Below are 21,528 nucleotides of genomic sequence, written 5' to 3'. Positions count from 1 at the left end.
ATTGGATGAGAAAGATATTTGCTTCCATCATTATAAAAAGATTGTTAAATCAAAATTGTGATTTAACCATATAAAAATTAATTGAGATAAATATTTTTGGAATGATATTTGACAAGTGACGTAACTGACAGTTGTTATTTTCAAGTTTCAGTAAAAATAAACATTTTTCCTTTTTAATAATATAAATGCAATATTTCAAATGTGTCAGATATCAAGTCAATAAACAATAAATTTGCTTATTTTTTGGTGCACCATATCTATTTTATAGAAAGTAGATATATTTTAGTCACAGGTAAATATCGCCAATGTAACCTATAAAACCTAATGTTTTTTTTTTTTTTTTTTTGACAGGAAAAGTTTTCAATAAATATGTAATTTTATTTGTCCTGTTTATTTATAACTACCTATTAGCAAAAATTTTAACCACACATTTAAAAGTATTTTAGAGTATACATATCAAGAAAATATTGGATTGTATAAAAGAAACTCCTGGTAAGGCGCCCTCAAACAAAATATATCCAGGATCATTTCTATATAAACACCCTAGGATATCTGTGTAAGTACTCTTATTTCATTTGGTAATAGTAGTTGATACTCCCTAGTTCCTTAAACGAACCTATGATCCGCCACCGCACAACCATGAGCTGCCGCAGCAAGTAGCTTTTAGAAATATCCCCTAATTTTTCTCCAGATCCCTTTCTATTTAAGAAATAGTATTCATCCTACTAGAACTCTTCTTCCACCCTATTTCTAACTGTTACAAACTACGTTAATGAAAAGTAGTGTGCTGTGGAAAAAAACAAAATAACATTTTCCAGATGTCAACGTATAAAAATATAATTAATTAAAACAACAATATAAAGAGAAACAATACTATTAAAATTAAATATAACACAGAACAAAAAGAACTACTTAGTGACGACCTAAATATTCAAATTGTTGCCCATCATACACTACTCTAGAATACATTATCCAGAGAATACTAAACGCCATTCAAAGCATATCGAGAGCATAAATTGAGACTGCTGTTCAATCTACTCTTGAAAGAGTAAATGTTTGCAACGAAAATGATGGGCAAAAATTTGAACGTTGATGTCATCACTAAATAGTTGTTTTTATTTCTTTGTAATAGGGCTTTTCAACGCTTCTCATTTGTTTCGAGCCTCTGTCATATGCCGTATAATCCGTGTATAATATTAATATACGAGATATGAACGAGGCTCGAAACAAATGAGAAGCGTTGAAAAGACCTAATATACGTTGACAGCTGGAAAATGTTTCTTTGTTGTTTCCATAGCACACTACTTTTAATGAATTTCGTTTACCGGTGACAGTAACAGTTATGTTTTTAAATTTACACGTTTTGTAAGATATCTCGAGATAGAAAAAAGGTATTAACATGCGGTTTTCGCTATTCTGTTGCTAATTTTGTCTAATTTTGTAATATGGTATTAAAAATGCATGTTTGTATTTAATATTTTCCAAAGAAAACTAGATTTCTGAAAAAAATTAAATAACGCCTTCTAGCTGGCATATTACTCAGTAAGTTGGTTCGAAATCATAACTTTTACATTGACGAAAAAGATCTGTCTTCAACAAGACCAAGTTTGCAAAATTTGATTAAGCAGAACCGGACTCACAGCCAGTTTTTCATAACAAGGTTCCCACTCACCCCACCTCTTATTTCCAAAGGTAGACCTAAACTTGTCAAATCAAATATGCGTAGAATTTTATGAAGAATACGACGATCGGATTTCCAGTGCCCCTTCATTAGGAAAATTTTGTAAAATTTAGATTTTTTAATTTTTGATATTCAATGACGCCCTCTAGCGGTGGTCCCACAATTATGAAAATAATTTCCAGGCTTTTCCTGAGGCAACTTTTATTATAAAATGTTTTATTTCAAAGCTCTACTATAAACGGTTCCTGAGATATGGCCGAGAGCCATTCTTATTGGGACACCCGGTACAAATAGTATAATACAGTTGATCCAAAAAAGGCATAACCCAGACATCCAAAGTGAAAGTTATTCTTCAACACCAAATTGTTCTATATGGTCCACATATTGATCAGTAAAAAGTTACACCATTTTGATAGTCAAATTTGGGGAGAAGGTGGAGCAGAAGTCAGAAAATTAGGAGTTTTTTACGGTTTTTGTCAATATTTCTGAAACTATGTGTTTTAGCGTGAACAATGTTATATACAAAAATGTTCTATATTAAATTTTAAACAAAAAAGGTCCGACGCATAATCCTTCTAGAATGAACAGTTCCAAAGTTACGGAGGTAGTTTAGTATAATTGGTCCAAAAAAAGGCCTAACCCCGTCATCCTGAATTAAAGTTTTCCTCCAACACCAAATTGTTCTATACGGTCCACATATTGTAAAGTAAAAAGTTACACCATTTTGAGCGTCGCGTTTGGGGGGAGAGGGGGAGGGGAACAGTCTGTAAATTGGTAGTTTTTTACATTTTTTGTCAAAATATTTCTAACCCTAAGCGGTTTAGCGTGAACAATATTCTATACAAAAATGTTCTATATTAAATTTGAAACTAAAAAGGTCCTGTGCATAATTGTTCTAAAATCAACGGTTCCGGAGTTACGGAAGGTGTAAAGTGGAGGTTTTCCATATTTTTTATATTGTTTGGACAAATTATAATATTATTACTGAAGAAAATCATTTTTTTAACAGGATTGTGTTTTCTAAATATAATTTGGTATTTCAATGGCCGGTGGTATGTTACTGAGTAACCCTTGAAGAAAAGTAAACCAAGAGGCTTCTACAGGCCTAGGTCATATAAATCTCTGGTACGGAGAAACCCAATCTGAACTTTTTATGGACAACGTCGCATGAATATCTTTCCAACAGTAAAATTTTTGTTTCAAATTTAATTTAGAACATTTGTAGAATACGGTTTACACCAAAAACCGCTTAGGTTTAGAAATATTGAAGATAAACGAAAAAATACTAATTTGCTGACTTCTCCCCCCCCCCCCCCACGCCAGACCGGACGCTCAAAATGGTGTAACTTTTTACTGAACAATAAATATTTTAGTTTTACTGAACAATAAATATGTGGACCATATAGAACAATTTGGTGTTAAACTTTCACTTTGGATGTCTGGGTTTGGGTCTAGTTATAGCATACTAAAACTTGGTTTCACAAAAATCAAATTCATTTATAGCCCCTGTATGTCTATTGAAATCTTTTGTTGGAGTACCATATCACATCACGATGGTATTCTATGCCATGGTTGACTCCGTGAGTACCAAGGAGCCTGTTCCAGATCCAAGATTTAAAAATGACAAACATTTCTCTAGGCAAAGACCTTCCATTACTTCGTTGTAGATACATGGGGGGGGCTGATAAGTGAAGATTGTCGCATTTTCATGTTAAATCTTTATAAGCGTGAGATTTGCCTTCGGGGAGGAAATATTCGGCTCTGTCAACAGCATGGAAAACTCTTTCGATTATTGGCGTCTTTATATTTATGCTGATAAAATAGACTTCAATTTGTTGCTGTGCGCTTCGGAAAATATGTGTAGACAGTGTGTAAAAAAATAGACAGTGTGATTTATATTTTTGTTATGTGCTTTATCTTAATATTTGTTTTTTCTATATAGCTGCATCGCCAATTTTTGTCATTTACTATATTTTTGTATTTATTAGGTTTGTTCCAACATGAACTTTTGGACGGCCCAGAAACCGTCACGAAACTACTTGTACCGTTTGTTGTGCGCATGTTCGTAATTGTATCGCCCAGTTATCGTCCCATGACGGTAATCATATATTTGTCATTTTTGTTGGTTACAGCTTGTGTGCTTTTAGTCGATCAAAGGCTCAAAAAATTTAAAGAATTAAATCCTAGTGCTCAAGTCAGTCCAACCAGCACATTATGCATTTGCCCGATTACTGAAATGATCATCACGAAACCGTCACCGAAAGATCACAATTCTTGTTGGAACAATGGGAAGGACGATCCGATGACGATCATATTTTTGTTGGAACGGATTTTCTTTACTGCGCAGGAGCGTTACCGTTTCGTGACGGTTCTCGGTCGTGTTGGAACAAACCTATTGTATCACTAGACAATAATTGTAATATTTTGTGTATATATTCAATTGGGTGGTATCCAACGAACTGTCAACACTGATGGAATCGCCAATAATCGAACTTAATGACTTCAGGATGAGATAGAGATACTCAGGTAAAGGAGGGAAGATAATAGCCATCTTTCGTAAACAAACAAATTGGCACTGCTAGTCAGGTACGTCAGGGTTGCCAGATTGGGGTATTTTCCCACAATTTTGGGGTAATTTGAAAGCATATAGGGGAACTTCTCTAAGCAGAAATTGTTAGGAGATTTTTTGGGGTGAAAATTATGGAAGATTTTAAGGGGTCATGGGAAATTAAATTTGCGAATGTACACACAGAACTGTATATTATACTCTCATAATATAATCGAAGAATATAGGACCTATGAATTATTTCCAGGGCCCTCTGTTGATAAGTAGTATAATTTTTGTTTACTGTTCTCTACATTTGATTACTAATTTATTAAAATGCAGCAAAATTTTAAATTTGCGTGATTTGAGGGAATTTCAGTTTCTAAATGGTTTTATAAAATCACATCTGGCAACTCTGGTGGTAGTTATAGCAAATTTTACCTGAAAAAAAAATTCTCTGTCTCTCTAGGACCTCTCTCTTAGTATGTTGCAGTCAATCTCGCTTCACTGTTTGAATGGGACGGGGCCATTCCCTAAGTGTTGACAGTTCGTTGGTGGTATCCTGTTAAAAAATAAATAAACAAATGTCATTTTAAAAAGGAAGGATAATGTTTTTTCCATTTCTGTGAAGCAATACCTATTGCTATATCTCTGTGGACACAATATAAATTCCAGAAAACACAATTGCTAAAAAGTTAACCACAGGAGCAACTGTAGGAAGAAGATGCAGAGGACGACCCTGAATTAGGTGGTTATATGGAGTTGGGAACAACATGGATATTAAAAATCAGAAGATAGCAAGAGACCACCAAAAACCAAACAGAATGGTGATGGAGTTTAGAGCAGGTCAGGATCCACAAGGTATTGTCAAGCCAAAGATGATGATGATGATATTTTCTATAAAACTTGTATACCATCATGCAGGGCTGCTTTATCCATTAGGCAATATAGGCAGTTGCCTAGGGCGGAAAATTGTGAGAGGGCGGCAAAAATACTGTACAAAAAAATATTTGTATATAAAAATTAAAATCGAATAACAAGTATGTATATTCATCCATCAATGAAATATAAGTGGGCATTAATTTCTAAATAGAATAAAACAAATTGCATTAATAACAAAATAAAACAAACATAGCATTCTCTTATCTTAACACTATTCATTCAAAAAGGACGGAAGTCATACATTTAGTGATTATTCAGCTGCCGTCAGCTGGGCAAAGGCGGTGGGTCATTGAACACTTCAATATTGCACATTTTGCAGAAACTAAATATTTGACTTGTCTACAGTAGGACATCGAGTTAGAGTTGAGATTTTCAAACTGTATTATTACAAGTAGATAAGGTTCGTGTCGAAATTTAATAAATAAGAATCAGCATGGGTTTTTTTCGGGTCGATCTACTATTACCAATTTAGTTTTATATCAGAATAGATTAATAAATGCTATGGAAGACTTTAAACAAATTGATACAGTGTATACAGACTTTTCTAAAGCTTTTGATCGAGTTGACCATAGCATTTTCCTTAAGATGCTCATCGATATTGGTTTTGGCATAACCACAGTCACCTGGGTCAAGAGTTTTCTGTCTGGCCACCAGCAGAAGGTTAAGGTTGGATCCTTTCTGTCAAACTCTATTGCAGTTACATCGGGCGTTCCTCAGGGCGGGCACTGCTCACCGATTTTCTTTGATCTGTTTGTGAATTCTATTTTCGACTGCTTTGAAAACAGTGATGGTTTAGCTTTTGCTGACGATTTTAAAATATCAAAGATAATTTCTAGTCCTTTAGACCAACACCTTCTGCAGGAAGACCTGGATAGATTGACACATTGGTGTACAGTAAACAAACTCAACCTAAATGTCTCAAAATGCTGTTACATTAGTTTTTTCAAAGGTAATAAGAAGATCAATACTTCATATAAAATAAATAATGAAGATCTGAAATATGTTTCAAAAGTTAAAGATTTAGGAGTGATTTTTGACGAAAGTTTGAGTTTTGTTGAACACATTAATTACGTAACAGTTCAGTCTTCAAAAATGTTAGGATTTATTTTGAGACACTAGTAATTTTTCAGTTGACACTGTAAGAGGAGTTTATTGTTCTTTGGTGCGATCTAAACTTGAATATGGCTCTATAGTATGGTCTCCATGGTCTCCATACCATGCAGTTCATAATATGACTGTTGAAAAGATTCAACAAAAATTTTTGAGGTTCTGTGCATTTAAATTAGGTGAAACTATTGTAGATCACGATTATTCATTAATAGAAAACAGTTTAAAACTTAATACACTAGAAAATAGATGTAATCAAGTAGGATTAGTATTTTTGTATAATTTAATAAATGGAAATTTAGATTGCTGTGATCTATTACAGTGTATTAATGTTGATATACAAACTAGAAATCGAAGAGGTGATTTTATAACATTTTATATTCCTTTCCATCGCACAAGTTATGGCCAAAATTCACCTATAGATCGTTACTGTAAACTTATAAATGACAAACACATTGAAATTTTTGATATATCTCTGAATATGTTTAAAAATAATTTAAATAGAGTATTTATTTAATTTTTTTGTTAGTTCTAAGGTTACAAGTACCTACCTATTCTTATTCTAATATTTGTTATCTAATTATAATGTTGTTAAAGTATTATTAGTACATATTTAGCTCGTAAACTTATTATTGTTAATTGTATAACTTTTAATGGGTAATCCCGTCAATAAATAAATAAATAAATAAATAAAGTAGATAAGGTTCGTGTCGTCGCACAGATATACTCCATGGAAATAAGCAAGAAATAGTCCATGTTCGGGAAACTGAAATATCGAGGTAGCTGACTACTTTTTAGTTATTGTTGACTGTTGACCTATAGGATGAAAACCTACATGTTTCCTGCCTAGAGGTCGGGTCCGTTTTTTAATTATTAACAATTTAGTGCAATAAACGTGATTTTTTCCATTTTTTGCACTCAATTAAAAAGATAAATAGTTGACATAAAATTACAAAATTTATTTTTTTAGAACATTGAAAAACCTTCAAAATGACGATTTTTGAAGTCAAAAAGTTAATTTGTTGCTTCGTAAACTGCAAAATAACTGAAAATCGTTATTTATTAATAACTTTTACTAAAACTAACTTAAAACTGTAGTGTTCCACTCAAATTTGGGTATTGGGGTACATAACAAACCCTCAAAATTTGAGACCGATCCATTAATTAGTTTAAAAGTTATTCTATTTGTTTATCCCAGAGACCTTTGTTGTGCAATAACAAATGACAGAAAATAATGAAGATAGGACAATTCTGCATATGCCAAATGAAAGTAGAAAAGTGATACTATCAAAATGTATTAATAAAAGATAAAAAATGATCTAATATAGTAAAAAATCCTAGTTTATAAACATTTAGAATAACTTGAAAAATATTGTCCGTAGAAAACATCTTTTTACATATTCGAAATGGTGATATTTTACTCAAATTTTTAAAAATGTAGTTCAAATGGTAACTACTCATGGGAAGTGAAGATACAACCGCTTACTTTATTTAGATGGACTTACCCAAGTTTTTTTTATGTATTTTGTCCCGTAGAACACGAATATTTTGGTTAACTGTTGATCCGGATGTCGATAAGATTGTTATAAACAAAAAACTTGAGAAATTAGATTCTTAGCAAAACTAACCTTTTTTTTTCTTTTTTTGGGTCATTCTAAGCAAAAAATGTTAAAAGTTTTTTCGTAGGACGCATAGTTTTCGAGATAAACGCGGTTGAACTTTCAAAATATTGAAAAATTGCAATTTTTGAACCTGAATAATTTTTAATTAAAAAATAAAATAGCAATTCTGCTTACCGCATTCGAAAGTTCATGTTAAATTATACCGGTTTTAATTATTTGCATTGCTAAAAATTAATTTTTTTATTGTTAAACAAAGCGATAAGCACATAGTGCTTGAGTAATGTTTTCAATGCACCTCTCATTTAAAATCGAACGAGTATTCGTGCCTACAAACAGGCAATTTCTATGTATCATGCATTAAAACGCATGCATTAGGCACAGGTCAAAACGCTCAAACATACTTATAATAGTAATATGTAACATTATGCCTGATGTAAAATAAAGAATATTTTTAACACATTTCCAAACATTATTTGAAGAACCTAACATTCTTATTAAAATAAAAATTCTGCTTGCATACATTACGCCTGATGTAAAATAAAGAATATTTTTAACACATTTCCAAACATTATTTGAAGAACCTAACATTCTTATTTAAATAAAAATTCTGCTTGCATTTTTTTTTTCGCAAAAATGGTACATGTTTGAAGGGCGGCTACTAGAGAATTGCTTAGGGCAAGGCTTCCCAAACTGTGCGTTGCGACGCCCTGGGGCGTCGCGGCTTTGTTCGAGGGGCGTCGCGTGTCAGCGCGGACTTTTATTCGATATTTTAAACTAATATATGACTGAAAATAATATTAACTGGGATAACTGTGTAGGCGTGTGTACGGTGGTGCCCGAGCGATTCCTGGACAGTATGGAGGACTACAAGCTCTCATCAAAACCAAGGCTCCAAGTGTAAAATGGAGACATTTGTCATACATAGACAGGCCTTAGCAGCAAAGAAATTACACCTGAATTAAGTGTTGTGATGGATAGCATTATTAAATATAGGATGATGGATAGCATTATTTAATAATTCAAAAAACGATCATTGAGATTATATTTTCAGAATGCTGGGGGTATGTGCACCAAACTTCAAAATTTCAGACATGCTGTGGTTCTTTCTAGTTATGATATTATTATTATCATTGAAACGTGGCTTACTTCTAAAATCTTAGATGCTGAATTGGGATTGAGTGACTTTAATGTGTATAGGCACGACAGAGACACTCAAACTAGTTCGAAGACTCGTGGTGGTGGTGTCCTTATTGCTATCCATAAGCGCCTTCATTCAATGATGGTTAAGCCTATCGATTCCTCTGTGGAACATGTATTTGCACAGGTCATGTGTGCTACTAGAAAGTTAATCATTGGTGCTGTGTACTTTCCTCCACGGTCATCTGGGTCATTATATGAGGAGCATTCCACCTGTATCTTGGACTTAGCAGATAGATTCAGTGACTGTGAGTTCTGTATTTGTGGTGACTACAACCTACCTGAGGCATCCTGGTATAATCTTAATGATGGTGTAACAGTTGAGTGTCCTCAACACTATCCAGCAAATATTGTTTGTACTTGCTACAATTTTCTTAATACGTCACAAGTAAATACTTTGCCTAACCTTTTTAGATCTAGTTTTTTGTACGCAGAGGGATGCAGTGGTGTCGATTTCTACTAGTCCAGAAAGCCACTGCGCATCCGCTAGGAAAAATATTCTAATTCGGATATTTTGCACAATCTTACTCAAAAAGGACTCCTTTTAACAAATTTTCATGTTGCCAGGACCAACAGGTGGTCAAAAATTTTTTAAACGTTTTTTTTTTGTTTTTATCCTAAAATTATTTTTTTTACATGGAAAAAACTTTTTTTAGGTTTTTTGGATCATTCCAAACAGAAAAGGTCTTTAGTGACTTTTCTCTAAAAATTATAGTTTTTGACATATAAGCGATTAAAAATTGAAAAATTGCGAAATCGGCCATTTTTAACCCTCAAAAACTATGTGAAAAACTGAAAATTTGAATGTTGCCAAGGTAGGTAGATATTCTTTAAACATCGATTGATGAAATCCCGAAGAGTTTTTTGCAATACAATATTCAAAACTCCTTTGTTTTTTAATTGCTAATCAAGTGTGCGCGACACAATTTTCCACCGACAGTATGGTGCAAATGAAAGGAATAAATTCGTTATTTCGTAAACCGGTGACTTTAAGAAAAAATCCCGAAACGGTCGATTTTTATTTTTAAGTTATGATATTGTGGCATATATGGTATACTAGTGACGTCATCCATCTGGACGTGATGACGTAATCGATGATTTTTTTAAATGAGAATAGGGGTCATGTGCCAGTTCATTTGAAAGGTTCTTCAATTCTCTATTCAGTAATATAAACATTTACATAATTATTTATACAGGGTGTCCAAAAAATTTTTATTAAATTAAATTATTTGATAAAAAAAGAAGTAGAAGGACACCCTGTATAAATAATTATGTAAATGTTTACATTACTGAATAGAGAATTGAAGAACCTTTCAAATGAGCTACCACACGACCCCTATTCTCATTTAAAAAAATCATCGATTACGTCATCACGCCCAGACCGATTACGTCACTAGTATACCATATATGCCGCAATATCATAACTTAAAAATAAAAATCGACCTGTTTCGGGATTTTTCCTTTACGAAAGTTTATTTATTTATTTTATTTTATTTTATTTTAATTTATTTATTTTATTTTTTTAAAAAAAAGTCGCCAGTTTACGAAATAACGAATTTATTCCTTTCATTTGCACCACACTGTCGGTGGAAAATAGTGTCACGCACGCTTGATTAGCAATTAAAAAACAAAGGAGTTTTGAATATTGTATTGCAAGAAACTCTTCGGGATTTCATCAATCGATGTTTAAAGAATATCTACCTACCTTGGCAACATTCAAATTTTCAGTTTTTCACATAGTTTTTGAGGGTTAAAAATGGCCGATTTTTAATGGCCGCAATTTTTCAATTTTTAATCGCTTATATGTCAAAAACTATCATTTTTAGAGAAAAGTTACTAAAGACCTTTTCTGTTTGGAATGATCCAAAAAACCTAAAAAAACTTTTTTCCATGCAAAAATAATAATTTTAGGAAAAAAACAAAAAAAAACGTTTAAAAAATTTTTGACCACCTTTTGGTCCTGGCAACATGCAAATTTGTTAAAAGGAGTCCTTTTTGAGTAAGATTATGCAAAAAATCCGAATTAGAATATTTTTACTAGCGGATGCGCAGTGGCTTTCTGGACTATACTGATATTCTATTGAATACTTCTCAACATCATTCAGCTTGTACTATATTGTTACCTGCAGCTAATTTAAATTTATTTCTTAAATATGATGTCTTTTATCATGATTTTAAAAAATGTAATTATCAGGTTTTAAATGAACATTTAGCATCAATTCCTTGGTACGAGGTATTAGATGTATCAGATATTAATTGCTGCATAGAAAATGTTTACCATATTTTATATGACGCCATCAATATGTTTGTTCCTGTCAATCGGTTTAAGTCATTGAAGTTTCCAGTTTGGTTTTCACGAGAATTGATTGAACTTGTCATACAGAAAAAAATAGCTCACCGGAATTTTAAAGCATCAGGCAACTCATATGAGGAATTTTCAGTGTTAAGGGAAAGATGTAAATCATTACAAGCAGTATGTTATAAAAACTATTTAGAGAATATTCAAGCAAATCTTTCAAGCGATCCCCGCTCTTTTTGGAGACATGTTAATGCTACACGTGCGTCTAACGCTTATCCTAATGTAATGTCTAATGAAGGTGGGGATGTAATTGCTCAGTGTGGTGAGGAAATAGTCAATATATTTGCCAATTATTTTTCGGGTACATATAATAATAGTGAGTATAATTTACCTAACTTTGATTTAGAGTACAGTGTAGATGTCCAAACTCTGGAATTTAGTCTGACAGATGTTTTTGAGGGAATTATGAGTTTAAAAACTACATATTCTTCAGGGCCTGATGGTATACCTGCAGCACTTATTAAGAACTGTATGTTTTCCCTTTGTAAACCTTTACAACAAATTTTCAATTTATCATTGTCATCATCTATATTTCCACATTATTGGAAAAATAGTTTTCTTACACCTATCTATAAATCTGGCAATCGCGAGTGTGTAAATAATTATAGAGGTATAACTATTCAATCAGCAATACCAAAACTTCTAGATAAAATGGTATCGATAAATCTTACCTGGGCTTGCCGAAACATAATTATTGATGAGCAACATGGTTTTTCTAACGGAAAGTCAACTGTAACAAATCTTGTCAACTACCAACAATACTTGTTGGGTGGATTTGAGAATAAGATTCAGGTCGACAGCATTTATACTGATTTCTCAAAGGCATTTGACAGGGTTAATCATAACCTGTTGGTTCATAAACTTCATGCGTCTGGCTTTGGTGAACCCATTGTCAATTGGATTAAAAGCTTTTTGATGGGACGTACACAACAAGTTCGTATCAACAATTATGGTTCTAAAGAATTCCATTGTTGTTCTGGTGTCCCACAAGGGTCTCATTGTGGTCCCTTGCTCTTTAACTTGTTCATTAACGATATTGGTAAGGCTATCAAAAACTCACACTTTCTACTATTTGCTGATGATCTTAAGTTATTTCGTTACATACATGATATATCAGATAGAGATCTTCTGCAAGATGATGTTAATAATATATGTTTATGGTCGAAACAAAATGGTTTAAGCCTAAATCTGACTAAATGTTCTTGTATTTCATTTGGTCGTATAAATAATCTAACAGCTAATAGATATGTTCTTAATGATGTACTCTTGGATTCAGTTACCGAGATTAAAGATTTGGGTGTATTATTGGATTGTGCATTGACATTTAGAAGCCATTATCTTAAAATTAAGGAAACAGCATTTCGCAATCTTGGTTTTATTTATCGCAACAGTCATGATCTCTCACCTACTGTATTCAAATTACTGTACTGCTCTCTAGTGCGCTCAGGACTTGAATACTGCTCTGTTGTTTGGTCTCCATTTCATCAAGTTTACATTGATGGATTGGAGAGCGTTCAACGGAAGTTTCTAAGATCCTTAGCTTATAAAGCACAGACTAATATAAGAAATACTGAAAATTTCGTCATAGATTATTCAGGAATAATGTCTCAATTTAATATTGCTACGCTGATGAACCGCAGGTTGAGAGCTGATATGTTGTTTCTATTCAAAATTCTAAACAATGCTATCAACTGTCCGTCATTGTTGGATAATGTATACTTAAACACAATACATAGAACTCGACACACTGCACTCTTTTATATTCCTTTTCATAGGAATGAGTATGCTCGTCATTTTCCCTTGTCGAGAATGCTCAGCTTATGCAATGAAATGCTACTTTATCCGTTCTGTCCAAGCATTAATGTCTTTAAAAGGCAGCTTCAGAGTTTATTGATTTAAATATGTGATATTTTTTATCTTTTGTTATTGAATTTACTGTCTTATTTTACAAAGTTTGTTGTTTAATTGTCTTTTATTCGTTGATTTTTGATGTTTTTTGTATATGATTTTTACTTTTACTATTTTTTTTTTGTACTCGTTTGTAAATGGTTCTACCGTTGAAATAAATAAAAATAAAATAAAATTAAAGTGGTAAACTACACACGACCCGTGAAATCAAGATTTTTCAAGAACTTTGTGAAGAAATGCCTTTAATTGATTAATACAACTCTCGTTGGCTGTCCAAAGGCAACGTACTCGCACATGTATATGAATTAAGAAATGAATTTTACGCATATCTACATACAGAATCGCATAATATTGCGCAAAACTTTATTAATTCGGAGTTTATAATAAAATTAGCATACCTCTGGACATATTTAAGAAATTAAATGATCTTAATAAGTCTTTGCAGGGAAACAATACTCATATTCTGCAATTGGCAGATAAAATTACTGGGTTTCAGAAGAAGTTGCTCTTATTGAAGAGAAAATTAGAATATCAAGAAATTGACTGTTTCCCTGCTTTACAAGGTATTCTACAAGAAAAATCGATAGAAATCCTTGATCCCTCCTTAAAAAATATGTTTGCGCAACACAAGTCATCATTGAGCGAACACTTTGAGAAATATTTTCCCGAAGATCTGGAGCCATATGACTGGGTCAGAAACCCTTTCAAGTCATCCACACAATCGACACTTTCAACAGAGTAAGAAGAAAAACTGACAAGATTGTCCTGTGATTCTAGCCTAAAGCTTTTGGAGCTCAGTTTCTCATGAATATCATGCCATCAGTATTTCTGCATTAAAGGTTTTATTACCATTTGCGACTTCGTACCTGTATGAAACGGGCTTTTCTGCAGTTGCAGTAGTAATTAAAAACAAGTGCAGGTCAAACATAAACGTAGAAAAAGAAATGAGAGTGGTAATTTCCAAACTGGAGCCCCGGTTTCATAAGCTGTGCTCAAAAAGCAAGCACATCCCTCACATTAACCAGCCAGTTACATAAATAAATATCCCTTTTTATTTTTGTGCCTATGTTTTGATTTCGTTCTTAATTTCTAATAAAAATTAAAAATGTTCAAATAGTGTTTTTGTTATAACTCTAACCTGTTACTAGGCTAGTACTAAAATTTGTACTAAGTATTATTGAGGGTTGGGTTGAGGGGCGTCACAAAAAAATAGCAAATTCCCAAGGGCGTCACAGTACGAATAAGTTTGGGAAGCCCTGGCTTAGGGCGTCATTTGACCTAAACGCAGCCCTGCCATCATGACTGATATACCTACCACCAAAAGGCATGATGACCACTGCCATCTCACTGTCACTACGTTTCTACATATCTTCTCATTTTTTAATGATAATATACAGAAAATGATTTTAAATATTGGAATAATAGATATGCCTGTTTATTTATGTAAACCACTGATAAGTGTAACATGTTATGCAAAACATGCAAAAAATAAAACTTAAAACTTACTCATTTGAACTTCTTGTTCATTAACAGCTTGGAGAAGTGATGCAAAAGAAACTGGCAGAAGAGAGGTAGTTTCCCAATTTGTACTAGAAGTGCGTTTAATCTGCATCAGTTGATCATTCAAAGGCATGACAAGTATGCCACCAACTTTGAGTAAATTCTTCATATAACTTTCAAACTGTTCCGGGCAAGCTGCTCCACAATAAACTCTATCATATTGAGCATTCCAGTCACTGGTAAGGCACAAACAATTCCCTTGTACAAACTTGGGTTCACAAAAATCAAATTCATCTATAGCCCCTGAATGTCTTTTGAAGTCTTCGAGTTTTTTGTTGGCATACCATATCACATCACGACGGTATTCTATGCCATGGTTGACTCCGTGAGTACCAAGGATAAGGCCTACCATTGTACTTAAGTAGCCTGTTCCTGATCCAAGATTTAAAAATGACAAACCTTTTTCCAACTTGAGGCCTTCCATTACTTCGCTGTAGATACATGGGGCTGATAAGTGAAGATTGCCGCACTTCCATGCTAAATCTTTGTAAGCGTGTGATTTGCCTTCAGGGAGGAAATATTCTGCTCTATCAACAGCACGGAAAACTCTTTCGATTATTGGCGTCTTTATATAATCTGCTTGGAGTAAATTGTCTATAAGGTCATCATTATTCTGACCAGAACTAACAACGCCACCCATTTTGGCTGTCTAAAAAAATTTGTTGACTGAAATAAATCCTGACATTTTACTTTCTACGTCAATAACAAGCAAAGAAAACAACACAAAAGTACCTCAACAAAATGGACGTATTTGTTCTTTTAAAACACTTTTCAATGCATTTAGAACTTTACTAATGTATATCACACTCAAAATTAATGATTTCACTAATTATTGAGGACAATCATAGAATTTCTTTAAAAACAAGCACTTGTCAAGTCAACTGCTAAATTTTATTTGGAATTTTTTTAGGATTGATGTTTGATGTTTGTGTGAGCGGTGGTGAAGTGGGGGTAGAAACCAGCTGTTTTGGTTTTCTCCACTGTCTTTCTGCGACGTTGCCAAGACGAAATTTTCATAAAAAAAAAAGAAAAAAATTAATTTACTATTTCTTTTAGTCAATAATAAAACGAATTTATGAATAAATAAGGCTCTTTACATGTTTTGTTTATAAAAGTAACGAAATGATTATAATATTAAACTTTTTATTGAAACCATACTTGAAACATTAAAGATGATCTGGAAAAGATGAATTGTTGAAGAAAGTTAAAAAGCTTTTCTGCCATCATAACAACTCGTTAAGAGAAGTCCACATTAACTTTTTATAAGAGAAGTGTTTCTAAGAACAACACAAAAGCACAACTTTATTATTTATTCTTGGTCTACTTAAAGCAGTGGCGGATCAGCGGATCTACGGGATCTTAGGAAAATTAAGGGAACTCAATGTACCTATATTATCTATTATATATCTGTCTTTTATGTAGTTTGGGGTTTGGGTTTATCTCTTCTCTTTTATATTTTTTGATTGATGTTTCATTGGAAGTTACGGGAAGTTACCCCTTCTAAGACAAATTTCCCCTCCAAAGGCATATATGCCTAGATCCGCCAGTGACTTAAAGGCCTTTATTGAAACACTAATTTTTGCTTTTAAATAAGACAATTTGAAACAAATAATATTTTAAAATATGCAAGATGATACAGATATACTTATTTTCCTAACAAGTCATACTTTTCCGCACGCGACTGCAGTTTGCCGAACGACGCGAAGCGGGAGTTCGGCAAGCAGTCGAGTGCGGAAAAGAGACTTTCTGCAAGCGTTAGGAACAATATTTTTCCTACAAATCTTTAAAAAATGACATCTTAATCAATTAATTTAATTAATATGAAAATACATAGTACAAATTAATTATTTGACAAGGTTGTCAAAACCAAAGTTTCAGCATAAGTGGTTAGCATGACGACGATCTTGGTTTCCATGACGACGATTCAAAACCACTGTTCTACTGATTTAACTTTCGAGTATTATGTCAAAATTATTTTATTTCATCAACTTCTCGCGTTAATTTCATTAAGACATGAATACAATAAGATATATTTGAAATAAATTAGTAAATTATATCTAAATATTAGTTTATTGCATGTATTATAATTACTTTAAGGCCAGATTAACATATCTAAATTAACACGCGTGCGGAAAAGTAAAAAGCGTGTGGCAAAGTAACACGCGTGCGGAAAAGTAAAACTTTCTAAACTAAAATGCGTGCGCGAAAGTAGACATTTTTGCACGCTCGTAGAAAAAATCTGTATTTGCATTCAACTAAAGTAGTCCAGGCTCCAGGTGAAGACTTTCAAAAAGCAGATCATGCAGAAAATGAACATCAGATCGAAAAACTGAAAAATACCTACGTGTGTCGCAATATTTTTCAAAAATCTATCAAATGACACCAAAAACGACTCCTCACGAAAGTGGGGTGCTTTAAAATCTTAAATAGGAACCTCTATTTTTTATCGTAGCTTTTGAATTTCTGACGCTTATTTCCTTTTATTCGAGACATTTTTTCGAATTATGGATAGATATGACGCTACAATCGGAAGATTTTTGGAGAGATGGTGAATCTCCACTAAAATGGAAAACTTAACTTAACTTTTTTTGGTTTTAGGACCTAATCTTCACAACCCAATAGGTCCCCATGGTCCCCATGACGCTTTATTAATTGCAGATTTAGCATACATTATATACAAAAGGCTCCCCCATTATTTTGAGCCTTCTGTAAAAATGGTTTAAATTAATTAGAGCAGGCTATATCGTCGCCCCCGTTAGGTAAATTATTCCGATTCGATTCTTTTGCACAAACTTACTCAAAAAGAGGTCCTTATTACAAATCCACAGGGTGCTGCGGTTGGAAAATTGGTTAAACAAAATTTTTTTAAACAAATTCAAAAAATCAATTTTTTCACTTCGGACAATTTTTTTTAGATTCTTTACGAGCAAAAAAGGTCTCTTGCGATTTTTCTCTAAAATTTATAGTTGTCGAGTTATATGCGATTCAAGATTTTAAAAAATGCGAAAATGGCTATTTTCAAGGCTTAAAACTCGGTTAAAATCAGTGACGGATCTACGGGGAGGGAAAAAGGGGAAATTTCCCCCCCTAACAAGGTCCAAATTTAAAGAAAAAAATTGTTGAAACATAAAAATATATTAGCTGACATGAAACTGAAACTAATAAAAGACAAATTCAACCCAATAAGCAAGCTAGTTATAATAGAACAATTAAGGGAACTTAATGCATATAAGTTATCATTTATGTTTTTTATGTAGTTTGGTTATGTCTTTTGGTTGGTGTGTCATTGAAAGTCCCCCCCCCCCCTAGCTAAGGCAAATTTCCCCTCCCAAGGCAAATTTCTAGATCGGCCACTGGTTAAAATTATTATTATGAAAGTCAGAAAGTGGCTAAATCAAAGTTTAAAGCCCCTCCTACATGATCCTGAAGAAATTTTTGTCATTAATTTATTAGATACTAAGTTATTTTTAATTATTAACAATGAGTGGCTAAGAGCGTATTCGAGGCGGCGCGGCCGTCAATGTGAGTGCGAGTAAGATGCACTATTGGACTGCCGCAAAGATGTCTCTTGTTCTCAACATAAGATAAGAACCAAACTTCTAGGTGGTTGATTATTATAAAGACTTTGATTATTATAGACCAGGTTATTTAGTACCTACTAAAAACACCCGAATAAATCGATTTTTAAATACAACACCTAGAGACTTAATGCTTAAAAGTCTGCTATAGAAAAATGGGTGGAAATGCATACCCAATTGCATTTTAAACTACATAAAATGTTCATAAACATGTCAAAAGCATATTAAGGGCCAGATTTTGTTACTTGAGATTTTGTTTTTGGTGTTGCTGGACACGGCTACGCCATCAGAACTGACGTCCGGAGCACCTGGTACCCAGGGTCACTACTAAGACAGGTCATCGTGAGGTTCATGGGTTATTGGCACTAAATTGATGCAAACAGGTTACTTGGAGATTTTTGGAGTCCCTCAACACGAATACGCAGAGCACCGGTGCCCTGTGTTACAGCCAAGGCACGTCATCTTCTGGAGTTTCGAGGGTTTTCGGCTTTTTTTGGGGTTTTTGGGATAGCTGAATACGAATATAGAATCAGAACCGACCCTCGGAGCACCTAGTACCCAGGGAGACTGATATGTACGTCCTCTACTGGAATTTTGAGGTTTTCTGACACTAAATTGATGCAAATAGATTACTCGGGGAGTTTTTGGGGTTGCTGAAGACGAATACGCCATCAGAACCGACATCCAAAAACCGAAAATGCATGAAATTCAAAAAGATGACGTGTACGTATCAGTCACCCTGGGAATTAGTTGCTCATTATTAGTCAATTAGGGTTTCAAGTGATTTCGGCGCTAAATTAATGCAAACAGATTACACGAGGGTTTTTTGTGGTTACTGAACACGAATACGTCATCAGAACCGACACTAAATTTATGCAAACAGATTATACGAGAGGTTTTTGGGGTTACTGAACACGAATACACCATCGGAACTGACACCGGAGCACCTGGTGTACACAGTAACAGATAAGGCATGTCGTCTTCTGGAGTTTCGAAGGTTTTCGGCCCTGAATGCATGCAAGTAGATTCCTAGGTGGTTTTTGGGGTCGCTGATCACGAATACGCCATCAGAACCAACCCCCGGACCACCTGGTGCCCAAGGTCACTGCTAAGGTATGTTACCTTTTGGAGTTTGGACTTGGACAACAGGTGCACCGGGGAGTCGGAGCTGATGGCATATTCTTGTTCAGCGATCCTAAAAACCACGAGTAAACTGTTTGCTTCAATTTAATGCAGATAACTCTCAAACCTCCAGATGACGTAGTTTAGCAGTGATCCTGGGCACCATGAGGTGCTTAGGTGGTCAGTGACCCCAAAAACCCCCAAATAACAAAAATCTGGCCCTTAATACACTTACTTTGACATGTATATGCACTTTTGTATGCATTTTATGCACATTATAATGGAACTATGCATTTTAACTTATTTTCTATACTAGACTTTTTTCCTGACATCATCCTGAACCTGAAGTTTAAATTTAAGAACTTTGTTATGTCTTATAATATGATAATGCGTAGTGAAGCGAATTTAGTTTACATAGCGCGATATAGCGCGATGTGTGTCTCATCTGGGGATGTGCGAGAGGCGCCCGACTGTGGACTTTCGAATGTGCGAATGTCTTGTTGTTACCACCAAGAAGCACCAATTTATAGGGAATCTTACAAAATGGGAAAAAGTAACGAACTTTTTTATTGGCTTTTAGTTTGTACATTCAAACAATAAAATGTGTTTTGTGATCGATTTTTAAGAAACCTTTTATAGTCCGACTTTAACGGTAAAATATTGCAAAACCTCTAAATTTTGAAGAACCGCTTGGATTGACATGAAATTTGGCATACACATAGCTAACAAGTCAAAGAAAAAAAGTGATATTGTGCCGATACGTGCTTTTGCCCTGGGGGTGGTTTTTACCCCCTTTTGAGGGTGAAAAAATATTCGTCCAAAGAAAGTCAGGAAATGGATAAACTGGCTAATTTTAAGTAACTTTTGTTCTATAGAGTTTTTTCACTAAGTCAATATTTTTCGAGTTATTTGGCAGTGAATATGTTCATTTTTTCAACACAATAACCACGATTTTAGACGGTTTCTCGCAAATAACTCAAATAGTAAGAATTTTATCGAAAAAAAATTCTTGGCAAAAATATAGCCTATAAAAAATTTAAAAAAAATGGTGTATATATCACGTCTCTACACCTAGTATAAGCAGAGTTATAGCTAATGAAAAATAGGTTAATATTCGTCAAATTCCAAATGGAATACTTTAACGTGAAATAACCAAAAATGAAGCACATTTCGGGGAAAACTCATTACAACTTATTTAAAGTGTTTAAAAAAAGCTTCATTTTTGTTTTATAAAAAAAATTTCTAGCATCAAAATTAAACAAGTTACGCTCAAAATAAAGTTAATCCCTTTTGGTTTTGGTAAAAAATCGAGAAAATCACCCCCTAATTAGTATCTTAAATGAACTTAATCGTTACGACTTCACAAGTTTCTTGACTCGTGTATATATTGTTTATATGATCTGTAAGTTTCATCGGTTCAAAGTCCTTATTATTAAAAGGGCTGTAGTTAAAAGGGGTTGAACGAGTCACTGATCACGAATGTAAACAAATTTAGAAACACCAAATCTTAATCAATTTTTGTCTAACAGAAAAACCAAAAAATACATGATATTCAGAAAAGCAAATCTTACTTTTTTTGTTTTTCGAGATTTTTGGTATCTCTAACAATTTTTAAGTTATTTTGAAAAAAAGCATATTTTTCAATATTTAAATTTTTAAAAATTTTACTTTGAAAACAAATTTTTTCAAAAATAAGCACTTTGAGTCGATGAAACTTACAGACCATATAAACACAACATAAGTAAAATAATTTGTGGAGCGGTAACGATTAATTTCATTTAAGTTGCTAATTAGGGGGTGGTCTTCCCGATTTTTTTTTTTGCAAAAACAAAAGGGATCAACTTTATTTTGAGCGTAACTTGCTTAAATTTAATGCTAGAAACTTTTTGCAAAAACAGAAATAAAGC

The 21,528-nt window shown here is 33.4% G+C and overlaps 1 protein-coding gene across 2 annotated transcripts in view; it reads right to left on the bottom strand.

Annotated features, from left to right (window-relative positions):
- Window positions 1-15,875, bottom strand: part of LOC114327769 (uncharacterized) — a 149,457-nt gene extending 133,582 nt beyond the window's left edge. Inside the window, exons 1-2 of one of the 2 annotated variants that reach the window (XM_028276477.2) lie at window positions 15,654-15,875; window positions 14,868-15,570 (exon numbers count right to left, since the gene is read on the bottom strand). In XM_028276477.2, the coding sequence (XP_028132278.2) occupies window positions 14,868-15,561 (694 nt within the window). In that variant the 5' untranslated portion in view covers window positions 15,562-15,570; window positions 15,654-15,875. Of the gene's footprint in view, window positions 1-14,867 lie in introns of both variants that reach the window. The other variant, XM_028276476.2, reaches the window with a different exon arrangement.
- Window positions 15,876-21,528: the final 5,653 nt, after the last annotated feature.

This window comes from Diabrotica virgifera, chromosome 7 (assembly GCF_917563875.1).
Source record: "Diabrotica virgifera virgifera chromosome 7, PGI_DIABVI_V3a".
Taxonomy (NCBI): domain Eukaryota; kingdom Metazoa; phylum Arthropoda; class Insecta; order Coleoptera; family Chrysomelidae; genus Diabrotica; species Diabrotica virgifera.
The sequence above is the reverse complement of the archived record's forward strand: the minus strand, read 5'-3'. Positions and strand labels throughout refer to the sequence as shown.